Raw genomic sequence first — 19,664 nt, 5'->3', positions numbered from 1 at the left:
ATTCTCTGATGAGTCATAACTGTTGTGGAGGCACAAGGGAGACCAAACAATATTAGGAAGGTGGTCATAATGTTGGGCCTGATCGTATAACTTTTTTTTACAATTGTTGTTGTGTCCAGGTGACTGCAGGGAGAGAATGGTACATACACACCATCTACACCGTCCGCTCTCGGGACAACGCCAACCGTGGCATAGGGAAGAGGAGCCTGGAATACCACGCGCTGAGCCATCACACATACCTGCCCCTGGAGAGCCACCGCCGCCACAGCCACCACCACCGCCGCCGCCGCTACAGAAGATCCAACGACGTGCCAGACGTAATAGAGGAGATCGGCGTGAGCAACAACCGCGGCACCAACATCCTGCACATCGCGCTGGACCGCAGCAGCCAGCGGAGGACGAGCCCGGAGAAGGAGATCTACACCAAAGGAAACACCCCCCAAGAGGTGAACCGGAGAGACGACGAAGACGACGGACTCGTGCTGATCATCGGCGTCTTCGTCGGGTTGCTCCTCACCGTGCTCCTCGTCATCGTGGTGGCGCTGCTGGTGCGGTCCAAGCAAGAGAAGAAAGAAGTGCCCAGGAACTCCAGCAGCGCGGAGCCGATGATGGCGCAAGGCCTCGGCAACACAGACAGCTCAGAGGTCTGACCAAGCGGCCGACGACGGAGAGATTTAGCTGATATTTTCATTTTGCAAGTGCCTCACATTTAGATAAAAAATTGAAGATTGTGCGCGAAGCAACACAAACTGTAAAGAGCTTTGATTCTGTTCCGAAATCTACTTGAAATGCTGCATCACTCCCACGGCCAGGGAGTGGTCCGGGCAGTGACCTGGGGATGGACCGTGTTAGTAGCTGTTTCAAGGCACTTGTCAAACACTTGTCAGAATTCACTCATCGACTGGCTTTTGATGCCACTTGATCCAAAAGAGAAAAAAAAAAGAAAAAAAAGGTGTTATTAATTTTCCAAAGGTGCTACAGAAGATGCCTCCTAACTTGAACGGCATTTGGTGTTTTGCTGAGTAGGTCGCGGGATTATTTCACATACTGCTGTAGTTCTGGCTTTTGTACGTTTGGTTCGCTGCGTCATGACACTGTCCACAGTTTTCGTACACTGGAAAAATCTGTCCTTTTAGAGAATGTTCGTGCCTACAATGTCACAGGATTTATTATGATGTAGAACATTTGTGATCAGTAAAACATCCACACGAACAAAAAAAATAAGACATCATTTGAATGAATATTGTTTTGTTGTGCTTATATATATATATTTCTTTTTTTGCATGTGTTTATTTTTCTTTTTGAAGCTTAAAAAAAGCTGATTTGAATTGAATTGTGACAAATGTGTCTGATCTACTGTATTTTCACTAGTTTGTATTTTACGGTATATCCCATGAACAGCAGTATTTATCTAAGAAACATTGTTGAATTTCCCTCAATATTTAGTCGTTGAAACACTGGATGATTTCAGGATTGACACACAGCACTAAATCAAATAAGAGAAGTTGAACTGTTCTGTAAAAGAGTTTTCGGTATTGCAGCGACTTTCAAGACAGCTGGTCTGCAGTGTACAGTGTAGTATAGTAATGGTTCCAGATCCACTATTTCCAACAGGAACTACTTTCCCTCTTGGCACAACTGGTACGCTTTAACGACTTAAGCTTTGTAGAGATAGCCGTGACTCTGAATCCATTTCACTACAGGGCTAAGTGTTGACTCTTTAATTCTTCTTCTTTTTATTTCTAATAGGAATATCAAATTTCACTTAAAGGGAATGAAAAAAGTTTTAATCCACGTCAGAAATTCTCTCCGATTTATTTTAAAAGTATTTATTTATTTTTTTAATTCATGCTTATTTTGACACAAACTCTATATCCGTCTTGTTTGTAGTTTTGATTTGAACATTTTGTTCTCAGTACTCAGAGTGTGACATGTTTGTTATTGTGATATTAATATACGGGAGATATAAACTTTTTTGGTTTTTGCTTTTTCAAACCAGATTGCCACAAAATCTGATTACCTCTTACTTTGTATTCTATCCTATAAACACTAATGTCATAGTCTCTACCTTGTTGATGTCCGGTTTATTTGCGATTCTGTTCTGAAATTGAAAACACTTCTATGCAACCTGTGATACTCTCATTCGTTCAGTAAATGTTTACCTGAAGTCTGTTTTTGTTTTTTCTTCTTGCCAGTGCACAATTTGCTTGCTAATCTACTTCTGACCCTGCATCAATGTACTGTGGTTCTTTTATTACACTCTCTAATGCTTTAAGTGCATTCTGGGCTTTTTATGCACATACATGTATGTATGTATATACATATGTATTACATATAAATATACCATTTGGATGTTTTGGGAATGGTTATTGTTAAAAGAAATAAATAAAAATGCATACTGTATGTGCTGTAAGTATTTGTAACACAGACCAGAAGCACAACATGGTCTGCAAATAAATAATTTTTCAAGATAACTGTGTATTTTATGCTTTTATGGGACACAGAATAATGCAAAATGCAGGATATAAGGATTCTGAGAAGAGACGTGCAAGACTATTAACTATATAACTACTGCTAAGTTAATTACTTCATTTCATGTCCTCATCACGACCAAAAAAAAAAAAGAGTAAATCAAACTCAGATCAGAGCAAAAATAAGCTTAAAGGGTAGTTAAATATGTATACGACAACCCAGTAAACCATGTGCTTTTATTACCAGTGCATATTCATAGAGAAAACAAAATTGTGTAGGGTAAAATGCTTTAGACACATCTCTAAAAGGTGAGCATCTGACTCTCTGAAGAGGTCTGCGCTCCCGTTTGGCAACAAATCAAACAGCAGATCAGGTGCGTGAAAAGGAGAAGCCCCATGGTCGACTTAACTGGCAAAATTTGGAGTCATATCCTGTAGTTAAGAAATCGGGTGTTAAGCACAGTGTTGTGGGTAATTAAGTCTGACCAGGAGCTTGTCTTTGCAGCGCCTGCTGTGGCACGGTGTTTTCTTATGCCATTACACAAAATGAACACGAGGGGGAGCAAGAGCAGCAACATCTCTACTAGTACAGGAGTCTTCCCCTGTGGGGTCATGGCTTTATGTACTGCAGGCAGAAACTCAGACCTACCAGATAGATAGTGCACAACTGTAATTGTCAGTGAATTCTTAAATGTGGATGTGTTCGCTAGCCAATGTAACAAATGGTCATTTACAGTAACATATCGGTAATGGATTCTTGTGTGAAAGCTAATAAAATAACAAAGATTGTAAAACAGAATTCATACTCCATCCCAGTGATTTCAGATCCAGCCTCTACCTCTGCACAAATTAACAGTTTTCCTCACAAAGCTCTCAGTGTGACTGTCCAGCTGCTGTTTCTATGATACCGTCAAATAAAAAAATGTTTTTGCAACTGATGCTGTGACCAAATTGGATGGATTTCCTGAGTTATGGGTTTTGTATCCAGTCTAGGCGGTAGCACTTCAAAGAATAAAGCTTTTTATAGGAAAGTTAAAGGCAAAACCTTGTGGAAATTCAAACCTTACGTCTAACATTGATTCGGAGGAAAAAAAAAAAAACTCTAGAAAACTTTTTTTTGTTTGTTTTTTTGTTGAAAACAAAAATGGTGCTGTAGCTTTGGAAAAGAGCTGCCCAAGTGCGCAAACACTGATCACACGTTTTTTCCAGATGTGGACGGATACTGAATTCTGCTTTAAAGAGAAAGTGGGGGGAGGAAAAAAAAAAGCACAAATTTAGAAAAATAATCTGTAAATGCTGAGCTTGTATAAAATAAAATAAATTAGCATTTTACATGTTTTCTTACCACTTTAAAATAACATAATATTAACAAAACTGATTATTGTGCTGCTAACGTTAGCAATAAATATGACACTCTTCTCAATTTTTTTTTTTTTTTTTTAAGCATGTGCTCTGTGTGTGTCAAAAGCATAAGAGCTGCCATACACACACACACACGTTTAAAATCCTGGGATCCTTGACTGCTGCGCTCTGGGTAGCCAAAAAGCTTGTGTGTTTTTCAAAATCATAGCACATACATATGGTGTGATCTAATATACACAATATACATTTATGTATATATACAGTACATACAGCAAATCAATGCACAGATGGTGGCGACATTCTTATGCGAGATGTCAGTAAGTGAGAAATTTTACATTTCATTGCTGGAGAAGCGTAGCACTGTTCATTTCACTGTAAGCGTTAACTAGCTCATGAGAAAAGCAAGGGATGGGTACACTGTTGTCGCTGCCTAGGCTCTGAGATAAAAGAAACGTCATGCATCTGGACAAGTTATGGCTGATTAAATACTTCAATCTATCTCCAGTCTGGTCTCAAATTAAGTGTTGTTTAATAACACCATCCACAGAGAACAACACACAAAAAGGTTTTTTGCACTTTCTCTACAACCAGTCCGCGGCTTTTTGCATTTCTCGTCCCGGTAATGCTACATCGCTCGTCTCCGAAATCCGCCTTCAACACACGCCATTAAGAGGTGACACTTAACTATATATGGGAAAACAGCTGATGTGTTCATCGAAAGGCTGTACTGGATTGATCATTGCACCCTGTGGAATACATTTGTTGTGTCGTCAGTGCTTGCGGTTGGTGAAGGCGGCCGCCTCTCGGGTGTCTACTGCAGGTAGCGGTAAACCTTGAAGCAGTGGTTCCCGGAGTCTGCCACCGCCACGTGACCGTCGGACGTGAGGGCCAGACCCTGGGGGCCGTAGAGGGGGTCGGCCGACGTGTTGATGTACGAGAGGAAGGACCCTGAGCTGTCGAACACCTGGTTACACAGCGTGGAAAGAGAAGCTGTGTGAGCGATTCATACACTTCATACAAATTACTCTACTTTTAGCTTGCAGCCTAACCTGGATCCGGCTGTTGCCCCAGTCGGCAACAATGATATTTCCATTGGCATCCACAGCCACACCTGTCGGGGCGTTGAACTGGCCATTCCCCTCGCCGTGGGAGCCGAATTTAAACAGGAACTCCCCATCTGCATTGTACACCTGATAGTCGGGGTGGGCGAGACAGACAGTAGGTGAATGACGGCATCATAAAATAAAAATATACACTTTGGAAAAAGTTTGGAAGCAACTTCAAGTTTCTGTTCACAATCTTAAGAAAACACAGCTGTGAGTTCTATGTATTGTGGGATGTATTAACTGCATGATCAGACTGGGATTTTATTGATATGCACCATTTACCAGATCATTGCTGAATAAATGTCAGCAAAAAAAAGAAGGGCGTAGTTTTAGGGTCACAGTTTCCATTATTCACTTTCTTTGGCTTTTGAGAGTCTGAATACAAACATCTCTTGTGGAACGAATGCCTCGTCTATGCCATGCTGTGGTTAAAGCCAGAGGAGGTTACTTTGAAGAAAGAAAAAGTCAAATACCTGATAATTATAGTGAAAATGTCTTCTGATTAGGTTACCCTTTATATAATAATCATGTTTATTTTGTTGCAAAGCATACCAATCTTTTATATACAAATTTGATGTTGCTCCCAAACTTTTGGCCTGTAGTGTATAAACCAAAAGAAAATGATTTGAAATAACACAGGCAATTATGACCCACGTAGTTTAAATTAAAGTTTATTTTTACCCTGAAAAAAAGACTAGTTATTGTCAATGTAACTACATGTAAGTGGAAGTTTTTGCTATAGCTTTTCAAACTTAAACTAACTCTCATACATGTAATTTTCCTTTTATTCACAGTATTTCCGATGCACATTTACAACTATAAATAACTTGCACATTACATACAAGCCATACCTTGACTGAATGGTTATGGAAGTCCGTCACCACAATCTCATTTTTATTATTTACAGCCACAAAGTGGGGACCTAAAAAAAGAAAACAGCAGAAGAAACAAGAGGAGGAAGAGCACAGATGAGTCGTCCGTTGATTTACGACGCGCAGAACGAGGAGGAAGCTGCAAACTATTTTTGGATTTTTGGAAAACAAGACACAAAGTGACCACACGGAGAAAGACTGTTGACAGTGGACGTGGGACAAAACAGAATGTGAGACGTGACAGACTTGATGCAGCAACACGTAAAAAGAACAAAGAGGAGTTTAGTTTTTTTTTTCCCCAAGTTCACACTCACAGTGAATTAATTACTTACTGAAAACAGGGCCAGATTTACTAAGCTTTGTTTCCAGTGCAATGTTTGCACCACTTTTCTCTAAAAGAAAAGAAAAGGTCCAGGTGAGAAAAGAAACGGGTTCCAACGTAAACACTGGTACACAACTGAAGCTCCATCAATGAGGGATTCCAGTAACAAAAGAACATTAATGTAGACACAAAAACAATCATCACATCTTTTCATGCTTTAGAGGGCGTCCTCAATATATGCCTCTTTACACTTCTACAGTCTCATCCTATGGTGACAGGCTTACAACTCTTTTTAATCAGGGCATCAATTAGAAAAAAACATAAGAATTAAGCGAGCAGCTGTGCATGCATTCAATATTTAAAATATCTAAAATAAAGTGTGCTGATGTCTAAATGAATTAAAAATGTGTACAAATACAACCTCCTGAAAAGAAAGATGAGTAAAATCTGTAAATCTGGCCCAACCACATGCTCTGGTACACAACATTTAAAGTAGATCTCAAGTCTCTTCCTGGAAGAAACATCATTAATGAAATAATCTTAACGAGGTTTACTTGTAACAGTACCTGCAAAGTGTCTGTCAGATGTTCCTCTGGCACCGAACTTCGTCACCAACTTCCCATTTGATTGGAAGATGAAGACGCAGCAGGCCTTGTTGTCCACCGTGATGATATGTCCATTCTTGTCCACGGCTACACCTTTGGGTCCCATCAACCTTCCAGCACCAATTTTACTCTGTTATAAGCAGAGGTACAGTAAGGGAATCAGTTTATCCTTTAAATTTAGTGCAAATTATTCTTTTTTAACTACTTTACCACTCACCTTGAACTTTCCATCCGAGGAGAAGATGCTAATCCATCTATTGTCGTAATCTGCTACAATTATGTCCCCATTCATGTCCACTGTGACCCCCGTGGGGCGCTGCAGCTGCCCTGGTGAACGACCCCTTACCCCAAACCTCATTTTAAACTGGCCGTCGTTAGAGAATACCTACACACAAAAGAAAAAGAAAAAGAAAAAGAAAAAAGTAAATTCACTTATACCAAAATCTAAACCATGAAATAACTTGTTGAATATTTTCATAATAGACAATGACCTGTATACACTGGTTGTTGCTGTCTGCCACCACAATCCGCCCATTACTGGAGGTTGAAATGCCTTGAAGGTTGGTGAATTCTCCTTTATCTCGCCCTCTTGTTCCTGTCATGTAAGGAAGACATGGGTGTACTTTTACACTAAATATGTTTTTAGAATAATTACATACCAGTTAGGTTGTGCTTGTAATGTTTCTAGAAAAATGTGTAAAATTTTGCACCACCAGATATTCAAACTATTCAGAAATAAGACTGAGTTTGTGCTCTGGTGGAAAAACGCAATGCAGTTCAGTCAGCATTTACTATATTTAAAAGCAAAGCATTTATTCACCCACCAACTCTATAGATCAGCTCATCCTCTATCGGGTTTTCCTTCTTCTTGGTGGTGCTGTACATGCTGGAGGGCCTGCGAACGGCCTTCTGTCGAACATGTCCCCCTCCTCCACTTGGAGACTTGACTCTTCTTTTCACGTCGTCTGGCGACTGCAGCACATCCGACGGCTTGACGGCGCGCAAACGATACGGGCTCCCCCTCACGGGCTGCTCGTACAGCAGCAGGGAGAAGGTGAACTCCCCCTCGGAGCGGATGGTATATCCAACCTCGTAGGTGCCGTTCTTGTTGTCCACCACCTCGGCCTCGCTGCACGCTCCGTCCGCAGAGACGATCTCTGCCCTGAGAGCAGCGTTACCGGTTTTCACCAGTTCTCCGTCCTTGTCTTTAGTCGTGACTGTGATGGTGGTGTGCTGGCCGACCAGCGCGTGTCGCAGGCCTTCGCCGGTGGCGACACTAGTGTGGCCTACAGCCCCCGTCGTGATCAGGACTCCCAGGTTCTGGATGGAGCGCCTCAGGCCGTCCGTCTCTACCTGGCACTCCAGATGTCCGTTTTCGTGGGGATGTTCGGGGAAGGTGTGTCGCGCCAGAGCACTGACTCGTTCCCCCATTTGTTTCTGGACCAGCAGGACCTCAGTGGCACTGCCGTGGCTCAGGGCGTGCTCTGTGAAGTTGCAGCTGCTTTGAATGTTCTCTTTGCCCTGAAGTAAAGTTGTCAGCTGGGCTTGAAGCACCTAAAGAACAGTACACCAGAGACGGGAGGAGACAGTAAGTAGCGCATGGTAGGAAATGTGGAAAATTATCAAATTGTTTCTCTTTCGTCAAGACAAAAGCTCAGGAAGACAAACTGCCGACCTTCTGCTTGGTGCTGCAGATGTTTTCCACTTCAGTAATGAGGGCAGTCTTTCGTTGGTGTAAGGCCTTCTCCAGCTCATCAAACGTATTACTGATTTCAGTCACCGCCTCATTTTTCCTCTCCGTGAGCTGCTTGGAGATCTCATTCACCAGCTCGATGGCACCCGTCAGCTGAGGCAGTCTTCCAGGCGAAAGATCAAAACAGGGTAAAACTTTTAAAATATGGTTCATTAAATTTCCAGTATTTCCAAAAACAATTAATATTAACAGATATGGATGGAAGCACTGAAAATTATACCTGTTACGCACAGCGTCCAGCTGATTTTTGAGAGCTGACTTGTGCTGTTCCAGCACATCTCTCAGAGGAACTGTCACATGTTCCCTGTGTTCGCCCTCTGTACACTCCAGACACATGGCTGTCTCACATGACTCGCAGTAAAACTCCATCACCTGCAGATGGTGCAGTGGAGCAGAGAAATGCAAATGATATTTCTGAGCATGGCATTGCTCATACATTTAAAGATCTGACATAAACGGGCAGCGCGGTCGATCGCCAATAGAAACATTCTTGCACTTAACACCTTGTCTTTTTGTTTTGGCTTACCTTGCCCTCATGGTTGGGGCAAGAAAGAGACTGACAGGTCGTAGCTGCATTGGCCGACTCGAGGACATTGCACGCCTCTGGTCGGCTGCACTCCGGGTCTCGCTGTAACACTTCCATTAGGTTTGTGATGAAGAAGTTGTTCTGCAGGGCTGCCACACCCTTCTCGGGCAAGATGGACGTCTGTCGGCATACTGGACAGGACAGCGTCAAAGACTGTGGAGGGATGTAGTTCTGTAGACACCTACAAGAGGGAAAAAAATGCAATCAATAAGAGGGATTAAGCTGAAAGTAATTACCCCGCGCACACAGTGTAGAAACACAAATATCTCTTTAAGATAGGGCTCAAGTTAAAAACTGTACAAGCAGCACAGAAGTGGAACCTGCTGCCAACAATGCTGTGCCTAAAAAAAGGGTGTCTGTTTTTCTTATAGCCAAACTGAAAGTACTTACATCGTGCAGAAGGCACAATGATGAGGGAACTGCAGTGTTAATTGAGGTGAATGTGGTGATTTTAAACCATTGCACCCAATTCCAAAACATGTTTAAAACGGTCACTCTTTTTTCTCTTTGTTAATTTTTTTTTTTATTATCATATTAATCTTGGCTTATCACCTCTAATGCACCTTATGAAAAGTCACACACAGATAAAAATCAGATTGGCCGATTAAGAACTTACTTCTCACAGAAGGTGTGCAGGCAAGGCAGAACCTTGGGGTTGTGATAATGGTCCAAACAGATGCTGCAGACGAGGAACTGCTTGTCAATCTGCCTCACCACAGGGCTGGTGCTGCCGGTCTCACGCTTCGCCATAATGACAGACATTCAAATCAGGCACTGGGACCACTTAACCTGCACACACGGGGTGAAACAAACAGGAGGAAGGTCATGAAAGCCTTGAGGAAACTCAAGCAGGGTGAGGAGGGCGTATCCTCTCGTTCAAAGGAAGGTATGAGTCATAACGCTGTCAACATTATAAAACCTCATGTGAGTCCTGGATTCACTGGCATGTCGTGCTCTCCCATATTCATATCCCAGTAGTTCTAGCTGTTTGAGTTAATAAGTGAAAATCCAGATCAAGTTAATGCAGTGGGAAAAAAATATATGAATCCATGTGACCAACACTCCAGGGCAGAAGTCTGAGCCGAGACAACAAGCTGTGCTTACAGTGGTGTATTACAGTAGAAGTCTATAGAAATATGCTGTTAACAGAAATGCGTCTTCTGTTTCAGTCCTCTCAATATTTTACCGTACACAGTCTCGGTTTCATTATTTAATTCCAGATGAGTGGGCACCTCCGTCCTGGCTCTCTGTTTAGATGGTAGAGTTGGTGAAACTGTATCAGTGGGTCAAGCACAGATTATCTCAGCGTGCCAATGATATGTTGTACATCTGTCATTTTGCACACAAGCACATAGAGGATTTAATGAACTCGGACACAGACACGTTGCTTTTAGGTGGTCAAACCGCCGCTTAACACTGCTTTTTACATTCCAGCCATTGATCTGATTGGTCCGTGTGGGTAGTTTGTTCATTTCAACTGCATAGAATCAGCAGCTATTTTATTTTTCCTCGTCACATTTTTTGGCAGGGAACTCCGACGCCATAGAGGTCGTTCCACTCTTGTTGTCATTACTTGTAAACCGTGCTCTAATAACCTTTAAACTGCATTGTATTCTGTTCATTTTCTTTTAATAGTGTGAATAACAATCACATTTTTACGATTATAGGTTTTGTAGTATTTAGAGTCTGAAATCACCACAGAAAGGAAACGACAAGGGAAAAATTTCAGAGTGGTGGTCAAAGTCTGGCACGAGGACAGTGGTTATTCATTGGACAAGTCAAAAGACAATATTAATCTATATGATTCATTTCCAATTTACATCACTTGTACAGAAAATAGGTGGTGGATCGTTCACGATCAACCCAAAACATGACTTTTTCTTGTAAAATTGATATTAAGACATTCAAATGGAAATTCAAAGGAAATTCATTCAGCGTTTGAAAGAAAAACTAATAATCAACTAATGCATACCGACCTCTGGAAATCAAAATGATGTATGTAAGCTGCATTTAATGTATGCACACTGATCAGTCACTTCATAAACACTCAAAAAAGCTTGAAAACTAGAGACCTTGTAGGTGACCGGCTTCTGGCCAAGGTTCGGTCGATAGCAAGCACAAACGCCAAAGGAAACTTTTCTGCAGAAGAATGTGACAATCCATATATGGAAAATGTGCAGAAAAACCTCCTCCGGAACAAATAAAGTAAATCCTAGGATACTTACATAAAACTCTAGTACAGTGATTACATAATGAAAGTAAACCTGAGAGCGGTGGAATGTGACAACCATATTTGAACTGTAGATTTCACATGTAAACCTAACACATGAACCGATCCAGCGACGCCTCATCAACACTTGATTACTGTTTATTAGAGGTTATTTTCACCATCCGCACACGCTCAGCTGGGACAATCTGTCAGCTCATATTGTACACTGTTAATAACTCAGTCAACATCTGCTCTCTCAGTCTGACCTGGGATGAGGACAATTATCTGACTCACTAACACCAAAGCGTCCCACTCCACTGTGCTTTTGAACAGCATCTTGGCAAATACAGTGCGGCCCTTGTTCTTTGAGAGAGCGAGGAGGAAAAGGGAAGCTTGAAAATGCCACTCCCCAAATTCCTTTTAATTCCTTCCCTCGACTCCTGGCGGCAGAGCCACCTGTCTGCCTATCGGTCTCTCTGGGAGGGAAAAATTCACATAGACCTGGGCTGACTGTTTCACATGAGCAAGCAGGCCTCAGAGGCAGCTGTCCTTCTCTAACAATGGCATTCCAGCTCCGCTCACAGCTCAGCGCCCCACATCTCTCTCTCTGCCCTCCCTTCATCGCCTTTTCTTTCTGTTATCCTTTCATTTTTTTTCCCTCTTGAGACTCTCCCTCTGTCTCAACCACATACATGCACTCATAGCATCAGCGGGCCCGATCGCAGCCACAGACATCTTTGCAGATTTTTTTTTTTCCCCCTCGGGCTCGCAGGCTCTATTGTTGCTTCTTCCCAAGTGATTACAAGGCCTACTGACTAAGGAGCTCTGCTGAGCCCTTTCACTGTCCACACAACAGGCCCTCCCCCAACCATTTATGCCTCCCCCTTTCCTTGTCTCCCCTCAAAAGCCCTGCCCTCGCTGGGCTGCGTTCCCTCTACATGGAGTCTGAATCGCAGCAGCTGAACGGTGACATCAGGAGGAAGCTCGATGAGCCAAAGCCCTCAAGCTCCTCCTCCTCCTCCTCCTCCTCCTCCTCTCTCGGCTGGCTACTGCCTCTAGGATTGCAACAGCCTCCCCCGCCTTCCCTTCCCTTCCCTTCCCTTCCCTTCCCTTCCCTTCCTCCATGCCTGTCTATTCACCCAGTAGTCCTCTTTGGTTCAATTACTCCCACTTGTCTCACCACAGAAAGAGAATATTTCTTGAAAAACTGTTTTTATATCACGATAGCAACCCTCCGGTATGTGTGCATGTGCTTACAGAAAAGCTACACGAGCAAATATTCAAATGCAACTGAGCTGGGAAGACCAAACTATGACTAATGAAATCACTGCAGATGGTTTAAGTAAGCAGCTGCACTAACCTTTGTCTTAGATTCACTTGATTCAACATGCACATACTGCAAAACCCTTGTAAAACTAACCAATCCAAACAGATAAGTAATAGAAATATTAGACTTAATTCTGCAGTTTGCTTTAATGGCTGAGGAAGCACATGATTAGGCAAGGATTTGTCAAGAAAAATGCACAGTCAGCGCTTCACACATTTCAGCTCAATTTTCCCCCGTCAGTTCGCCACAGTGCATCCTCTCTCTGTCCTGCATCCGTCACGGTGGAACATGTCGGCTGCACGCAGCCAGTCCACGGAACACGAAGGTTTGCACGTTCAGCTGTTTGACTACAAACCATCACTTGCCACTCTCACCATGCATTACAGTTAAGTGGCTTAGTGTCCTCCTGCAGGGCAAGGCCCCGTCTGCCGCCTGGATTACAGTGTCGCCCACATTTGGAAGACGTGCCCAGTCAGCTCAAATCAAAGTTAAAGAGAATTCTGCCTGTGCGCATAAAATCATTAACTAGTCACTGGTTGCCCACGTACCAGACTACACACAGGTATCCCAGCCTTGAGAGGAGTCGTTTGTTTGTCAAACACCTTTCTGCTGTAGACCTCTAATATGGATGGTTTAATTGGATTTTGGCAACATGAGCTCACAATGAGAGAAAACATTGCTCTCAGCTTAATCTGCGGGGATTACGTCTGCTGGTAGGCAGAGCCGGTGGTTATGACCTGCTCTTCACCTCTCCCATAAGGTGCTACTTGTTTTTGTAGCTGTGATTTGTGTGCAAAATTGATTAGAGGCCTGAAAGGCTTTCTAAAGATCATCCCTCTAAGGCTTTTCTGTCTTTTATAATGCCATAAGTAATGACTCATGTCTGCCAGTCCAGTGATTTTACTACGTTGCCAAGTGAAATGAATACGGGTTTTCTTTTTTTGCCTTGTGACCACTGGATGGAATGAGTGATGTTATCTTTTTGAGGAACCGCTTCACTGGGAATCGCCCAAGAATATGGCAGTGAACAGATGATCTGCTTCTTTCACCCAAAACTTTTTTATCATTGTTTGACATTTTGTGGAAAAACATAAGGTTATAGTCACTCTGACTACTATTAAAGTGTGAACCCTTAAAAAGTGTGTGTCAGTTCCTAGTCAGCTTGCTTTAAGGAAACAATTTTAAGTTTTATAAAATAATCAAACAGATATTCCAACCTACTGATTATGTTCTGCTGTTACACGTGTCCTTCTCATTCATGATCTCTGAGTATCAACATCGTGTCGTTTTGACACGATTCCACTGAATGGGGATAAATGAGGACAATAAATGGAAAACTGGCCCTTTAAGAGGCCTGTAATTTAAAGATTGTTAATATCATTCCTTAACTGTGACTATTCAGGATTCCAGAATGTTTGTGTTTAAAGGGCCATAAAAAGTATTTTCTCTTCCCGTCCTTTCCCCTCGTTTAAGCCAGAGGCTTGCACTGCATCCTTTCCCCCACAGTGCATCAATAATTTTAAGTCTGCGATTACCATTTTATTTGGAATATGTATTTTTTAACCATGTTACTCCTCAGTGATATCTGCCGTATGTGCCAAAGCAGAGAGGAGACTTGAGACGGTTTTCTTTAGATGCTGACTGTGTGCCGAACCGGCAAACCTAAAGTGTCTCTGACCTGAAGTGAGAAGTGTTGGCCCTCGATGATGTGCTTTCGAGACTGTGTTTAAATATAGACTCTAGTTTATGTTTCCAGTCACATCTGTTGTGTCTGTGCTCTTGTATCATCACGCAGGTTTTGTTCCTACACAGTTACATAGCTGTGTTTGTCCTATTTGTTCTGGGTTTAGCAGCCATTATGTCTTAAAAGGCATCTGAATTTATTTTTTTTTTTCCTCACTAGGTAGTAAATAAAAAGTAGGAAAATAGTAAACCTGTGACCCTCATATTGAAAATTTGCAGCAATATCTGATGAAATCTAATTCAGGTGCAAGTCAAGCATGACTTATTTCTTAGTCATTTCTTAGTCTTCATTGTACGAGTAATAACGGCTCAGGGGTCTTGTACTGTACAAAACAACAAAGCTCTGAAAGTACATTTCTGTTTTGTTGCTTTTTCTTTATAGTGTCACCGAGGGGCCAGCAAGGTGCCTGGCTCTACGATGACTCATCAATCATTATTCACACAACACGGAAACTTCTCAAACTAACAAGCTCCCCTTACGCCCGACTGCATCACATGAAGGAATCTGTCTCAATACATCCGTCTCTGTCAGAGCGGTCACAGCAGCGAACGTTGGGTTTTACTTAATGAAAGAAAAACAGTCTGTGGTATATTATATACCAGGCTCCACATAACTACAGCAGTATGTATCGGTTTCCATCTAATCTTAGACACAACTTGGTTCAAAATTATTATTTTTTTATTGTGCATATTTTATGCCAACCTGGCGTTTTAACTCAACACCAATCCATCACAAATAGGTGTGGTAATTTACTCCAACTGCAAAGTGCATTTGGTTACTGAACTTCGAAAAAAAACGCCGTGGTAGGTAATGATCTTTTTTTTCCCTGCAGACACTGAATTGATAAGATCTGGCAACTAATGAGACGAAACAAGAGAGAGTGACCACATCATGTCAGGAGATATCAGCGTCTCTCCCTGTGGGCCCACTATCATAAACATGGGCAGAAGCCAATGCGGCATGCAGGCCGCATGTCTGCAGGCACAACATGCACTGCAGATTTAACAAAAGGTCAATCAGTGCACAAGCAGTGCCTGCAGACGCTTATTCACCTGGTGTAAGGGCTACAGAGTGACTGTGGCATCTCATGTTGTGACTCAGATGGTCACATAATGTCTGGCATATGCTGTCCTGTGCAAATTCGCTGGCAATCTAACAAACTGACGACCGGTGGTCAGTGTTAGTGGTAAATGACTTTAAGCATGAGTACTTCAGAATGTAAGATGAACCGAGTGGAATTTTAGCTTGACAGCGTGGTTTAATGAGATGTATTATGTCAGTGCTGAATAGTTTACACAGTGCAACTCTGTCATGACAGCAACACTAGAGGATTTAGATCCTTAAATGAATTATTAGGTATTTATGCTTCTAGGTGCTAGGTTATTTTGTAATTCGAAGGAACATTTCATCATCTGGGTTCAGTTTAACTTTCTACTACCATTTCTTCAGGACCATTTTTACTGTAGTTCAGCAAAACTAAGCATGACATTTGAGTCCAGCTGCTGGAATTTTAATGATGAAATAAATCATCCACCCGGCACCCCATTCTCCAATGCTTTTTCTCTTAAAGTAACTGGCTGCATCCCTCTTTATGAGGGTTCGCAGTTTCTTTTATTTCTCAGATACAGAAATAAAGGAAAGTACCACATGCTAGTGAAAGTGCAGCAGGTTGAGCTCAGAAAAATCCATCTCACGGTGTCACATCTACACTCTTAAAGTTTAAGGCTAGAGGACACACAGCATTTCACTAAATGCAGTGAGTCTAGGGTGACCAGGGACAAATAAATAAATAAATAAATAAATAAAAATATGTTACTCAAATATTTAGATACGTCAAACACTGAATGGGGTCAAATTGACCCCAAACATAATGAATGAATATGTCAAAATAAATGAAACGGTTTCTTCATTTCATGGTGATAACATCTAATTCTGTTTTTATACACATCTCCGAGCTGGAAACCTTAATAGACTTTACAGTAAAAGTAGACGCTGTTGTTTCTTTTTGGATCCAGAAGTGACTATATTTGGAAGAGAAGGTCGATACATCATAATTCTATCACCATTTCAATGCAGTTACACAAATTCGACTTGACGACACTCATTAGTTTAATGCTGCTTAAGTTCACATGTTCATATTTGCTACCATAATTGGAACCAGGTTCCATTAGCTTTACAAAGGCTAACAGCTAATGCTAGCGCAATCAATTAAGATGCAAACAACGGAAAAACACGCTTCAAACAAAGTGAACTTACCGGTAACCGAGAACACACCGTGAAAGGGTCTGAACTGTAGCGCGAAAACGAAAAGACGACCTGCACCCACCAACGAGTTCATGGTTACATAAACACACACTGAACGAGCATTGCTACGTTTGTGTCCATTGATAAATCGCTGTCACGGATACCTAGCTGTCAATCACATCGTAGCCACGCCCCCCAAAATACCCTGTTATATTTTACTCTAAATTGAAGGGAGACTTAAAACTAGCCATAGCCTCATTATGAAGATGTTTAGTAAAATAATACATTAAATTTAAATTGATTCGCCCCCTACTAGTCAGTAGAAATATCTATGGATTCAGTTTTTCAGGGGGGTCATTTTAGTTCAGGGGCCACATACAGACCATTCTGATCTAAAGTTGGGGGGACGAGTAACACAGTACTGTATTAACCTATAACAAACAACAACTCCAAATGTTTCCCTTTGTTTTAGTGAAAAGGAATATAAGTATGTTATGAAAATGTTTACATGTAAGGAACTGCACTACTACTACAATGCAGGTCTAGGTCTCAGTGTTGTGTTATGTCCACAGCTCTTACCAAAACTGTGTGAACCCTTGGAAGTTACTTTTCCTTAGAAAAATTTCAGTTAAAGACTTCAACGATTAGATTAGACACAATGACGAGCTGCTTTTGGCGATTTAACAATCAAAATATTGTGTCTTTGCTTATCTAGCAGAACCATTATAGCTAATATTAGAACCACCAGTTAGGTCTTTCATGTGCATGGTATTTTCATGACATCATGGTGAGTAAGAAGGGTTAGCACAGCCATTAAGAGGCTTGTGTAGCCTGCTGTATTTCAACAGACAACAAGTTCCACCATGGAGTCGTGTGAATCATTTCAACTGATTATATCATATTTGTTGTTTTTACTGCTGGATGTTGAGTGCATAGGTTAAACTATACTTTCTTTGGCCTCTTTTAATGATGATACAGCCTGGAGACTCATTCAATCATTGACTATAAAACATCAGTATATGAATATGAAGGATCAGAATCTACAATTGTGGATGTAAAAACTGATAAGAAGCAAGGTCCATGCTGCTTCTTCATTTCTGCACATGTCTGCTGTTTATAAAATTCGTATTCAAAGGTCATGCTGTATCTGGCCCTCTTTAGCTACAATTTGGCTTCTGTTCCTTGAACTTGTTTGCTAGCTCAAACATGAGTTGAAACATTTGAGTGTACTGTAGGCTAACAGAGCACCTTTGTTTGTGCCCAGTTCTCTTGCACATGCTGCTGGTACTCTAAACAACACACACATAACATGAGACCTCAAGCTATTGTATCTAAGCTGAATGGACCCCTGACGCAGACTTGTAGCCCCTGCTACAAATCTGCCCTCTGGCGCAGCATCCAGAACTGTCTGCAACCTCCCTGTGACCCAGTGACAACAGCCAACAGACCAAAAAGCCAAACACTTCTATTAGTTGCAGAGACTTCTGTAAGATAGTCTCACCCAATGATGAAACCTCTTCCAGGACAAAGACCAGTCAATAAAAATGACTGAAGCATCAGCTCACAGTCTAGGCCAGAGGAGTGAAAATGATGCATTGCCTTGCGCTGTTGCTGCAGTACAATGCAACACAAGGAGTCACAGATTAACACAAGACAACAGCACGCTGATTCATATGTGGCTCACATCGCTTCCCAGAAGAATGCTCCATACAAATTCAGATCAGAAAACCAGTGAAAGATCACTAATCCTCTAAACAAAAGAGCACGTATGCTTGATTACAGAGCCCAGCTCTCAACACTGCAGCAGAGATGCCCACCTGCCACTGAGCCGGCAGCCAGCCGGCAGCCAGATAGGAGCTAAAATGGAGAAGTGTGTGGGCTGGTTGAGGAAGCAATAAAGAATCAGAGCAGTAGAGTATTTTAGTGCAACAGTTGCTCTTAAGCAAGGCTGGAATTAAATACTTTGATGATGTCTTTTACCCTAATGACATATAATGAATAATGCAAACAGAATGTGTGACAAAAGAGAAGAGATCATGTGTAATAAGAACAGCCCCTCTGTCATTTACCGGTGCACAGATGCTAGTCGGGATGGTGTGATCAATTATTCATCCGCTCCTATCCCAGTCATTGTATTATTGAGGACTCGGGCTAATGGCACAAACAAGATGAGAAAGCAGAAATACGATACCATAAAAAGAAGTGAATGGCCAGATTGTACTCACATGAATTCCCAGCAGCAGGGGCTGAAGTGTCAGCATTGCAGATCGTAGAGAACGCTTCCCATTGTCAGTGTCCAAATCCTCTACAACAGAATCCACAGACAGGGCGACAGAAAGGAAAGGGCAGGGTCTGTCTGGGAGAAGAAGGGGACAGTAAGGAAGAGGACAAGGGAAAGGAGGAGATTAGGGGAGTGGCTTACGTGCAGTATTGGTCAGATGGTTTATGGGAGGAGCTGAGGAGCCCAATAGCACGTAGAGGGGGCAGGGAATATGCAAAAGAGGTGAAATCTCTGGGACTGACTGAGGGATAAGTCTATCTGGTGCAAAGGGGTTTGGCTTCCTCCGTTACCACCCAATTCCCTTAAAAGGACAAAGGATGCAGTTTATTACCTTTATGCTTTGACTTATTAGGATGCAAATATTTATTGGAGTGTAAAGACAAAATGGATATACCCCCCAGTACAACACTTATTCACTACTCCACAGCAGATCTGTTTCATAATATGTTTCATGTTATATTCTCTTAAAACCTTCCTTCTTTAAGGCATTTGCATTTTTTTTTCTAATTCTAAACAGGAGCATCTCTAATTACTTTTACAGCAGAGAGATGATGAGAGGGCTTTGGGATAAAGCAGAAAGATGGGTGTGTGCACTCTGCAACGGATAGTTTTGGTGATACAGTTCTTTGGGTGTTCCTTGGAGCTGGAGTCAAGGGCCCTCGATGAGTCCATGTAGTAACGGGATTAATGGGATCGGCCGCGTGTACGCAGGGGAATTCATTCATCTCAACAGATGCGACATCTTTCACTCCGAGGGCTTATTTGGGAGGGAGTGGTCCGTA

At 42.0% G+C, this 19,664-nt stretch overlaps 2 protein-coding genes across 4 annotated transcripts in view; one reads left to right on the top strand and one right to left on the bottom strand.

Annotated features, from left to right (window-relative positions):
* Nucleotides 1–3,557, top strand: part of frem2b (FRAS1 related extracellular matrix 2b) — a 54,638-nt gene extending 51,081 nt beyond the window's left edge. The window contains exon 24 of the mRNA XM_047593372.1: nt 120–3,557. Within this exon, the coding sequence (XP_047449328.1) occupies nt 120–650 (531 nt within the window). The 3' untranslated portion in view covers nt 651–3,557. The remainder of the gene's footprint in view (nt 1–119) is intronic.
* LOC125013076 (tripartite motif-containing protein 3-like) lies at nt 2,695–18,982 on the bottom strand. Of its 3 annotated transcripts, none has more exons than XM_047593373.1 (13): nt 18,827–18,982; nt 9,694–9,866; nt 9,018–9,258; nt 8,712–8,863; nt 8,414–8,594; nt 7,563–8,292; nt 7,230–7,333; nt 6,956–7,123; nt 6,700–6,868; nt 6,144–6,203; nt 5,791–5,861; nt 4,883–5,023; nt 2,695–4,797 (listed from the first exon to the last, which is right to left on the bottom strand). In XM_047593373.1, exons 2-13 carry the CDS (start codon nt 9,837–9,839, stop codon nt 4,645–4,647), a joined length of 2,316 nt encoding a protein of 771 aa, XP_047449329.1. In that variant the 5' UTR covers nt 9,840–9,866; nt 18,827–18,982; the 3' UTR covers nt 2,695–4,644. The 3 variants fall into 3 exon arrangements, with proteins under 3 accessions (XP_047449329.1, XP_047449330.1, XP_047449331.1); XM_047593374.1 differs by lacking the exon at nt 18,827–18,982 and adding an exon at nt 16,614–16,749; XM_047593375.1 differs by lacking the exon at nt 6,144–6,203.
* Between the last annotated feature and the right edge of the window lie 682 nt (nt 18,983–19,664).

Source organism: Mugil cephalus, chromosome 9, assembly GCF_022458985.1.
Source record: "Mugil cephalus isolate CIBA_MC_2020 chromosome 9, CIBA_Mcephalus_1.1, whole genome shotgun sequence".
In the NCBI taxonomy this organism is placed as follows: Eukaryota; Metazoa; Chordata; class Actinopteri; order Mugiliformes; family Mugilidae; genus Mugil; species Mugil cephalus.
This window is presented reverse-complemented; position numbering and strand designations above follow the sequence as displayed.

Excerpts from the sequence above, each read along its gene's own strand:
- LOC125013076 (XM_047593373.1), bottom strand. The coding sequence starts at position 9,839 with ATGTCTGTCATTATGGCGAAGCGTGAGACCGGCAGCACCAGCCCTGTG. Across the intron at positions 8,595-8,711 it reads CTGGACGCTGTGCGTAACAG|ACTGCCTCAGCTGACGGGTG; the intron begins GTATAATTTTCA and ends TTCGCCTGGAAG. Across the intron at positions 5,862-6,143 it reads TAAATCTGGCCCTGTTTTCA|GTCCCCACTTTGTGGCTGTA; the intron begins GTAAGTAATTAA and ends TTCTTTTTTTAG.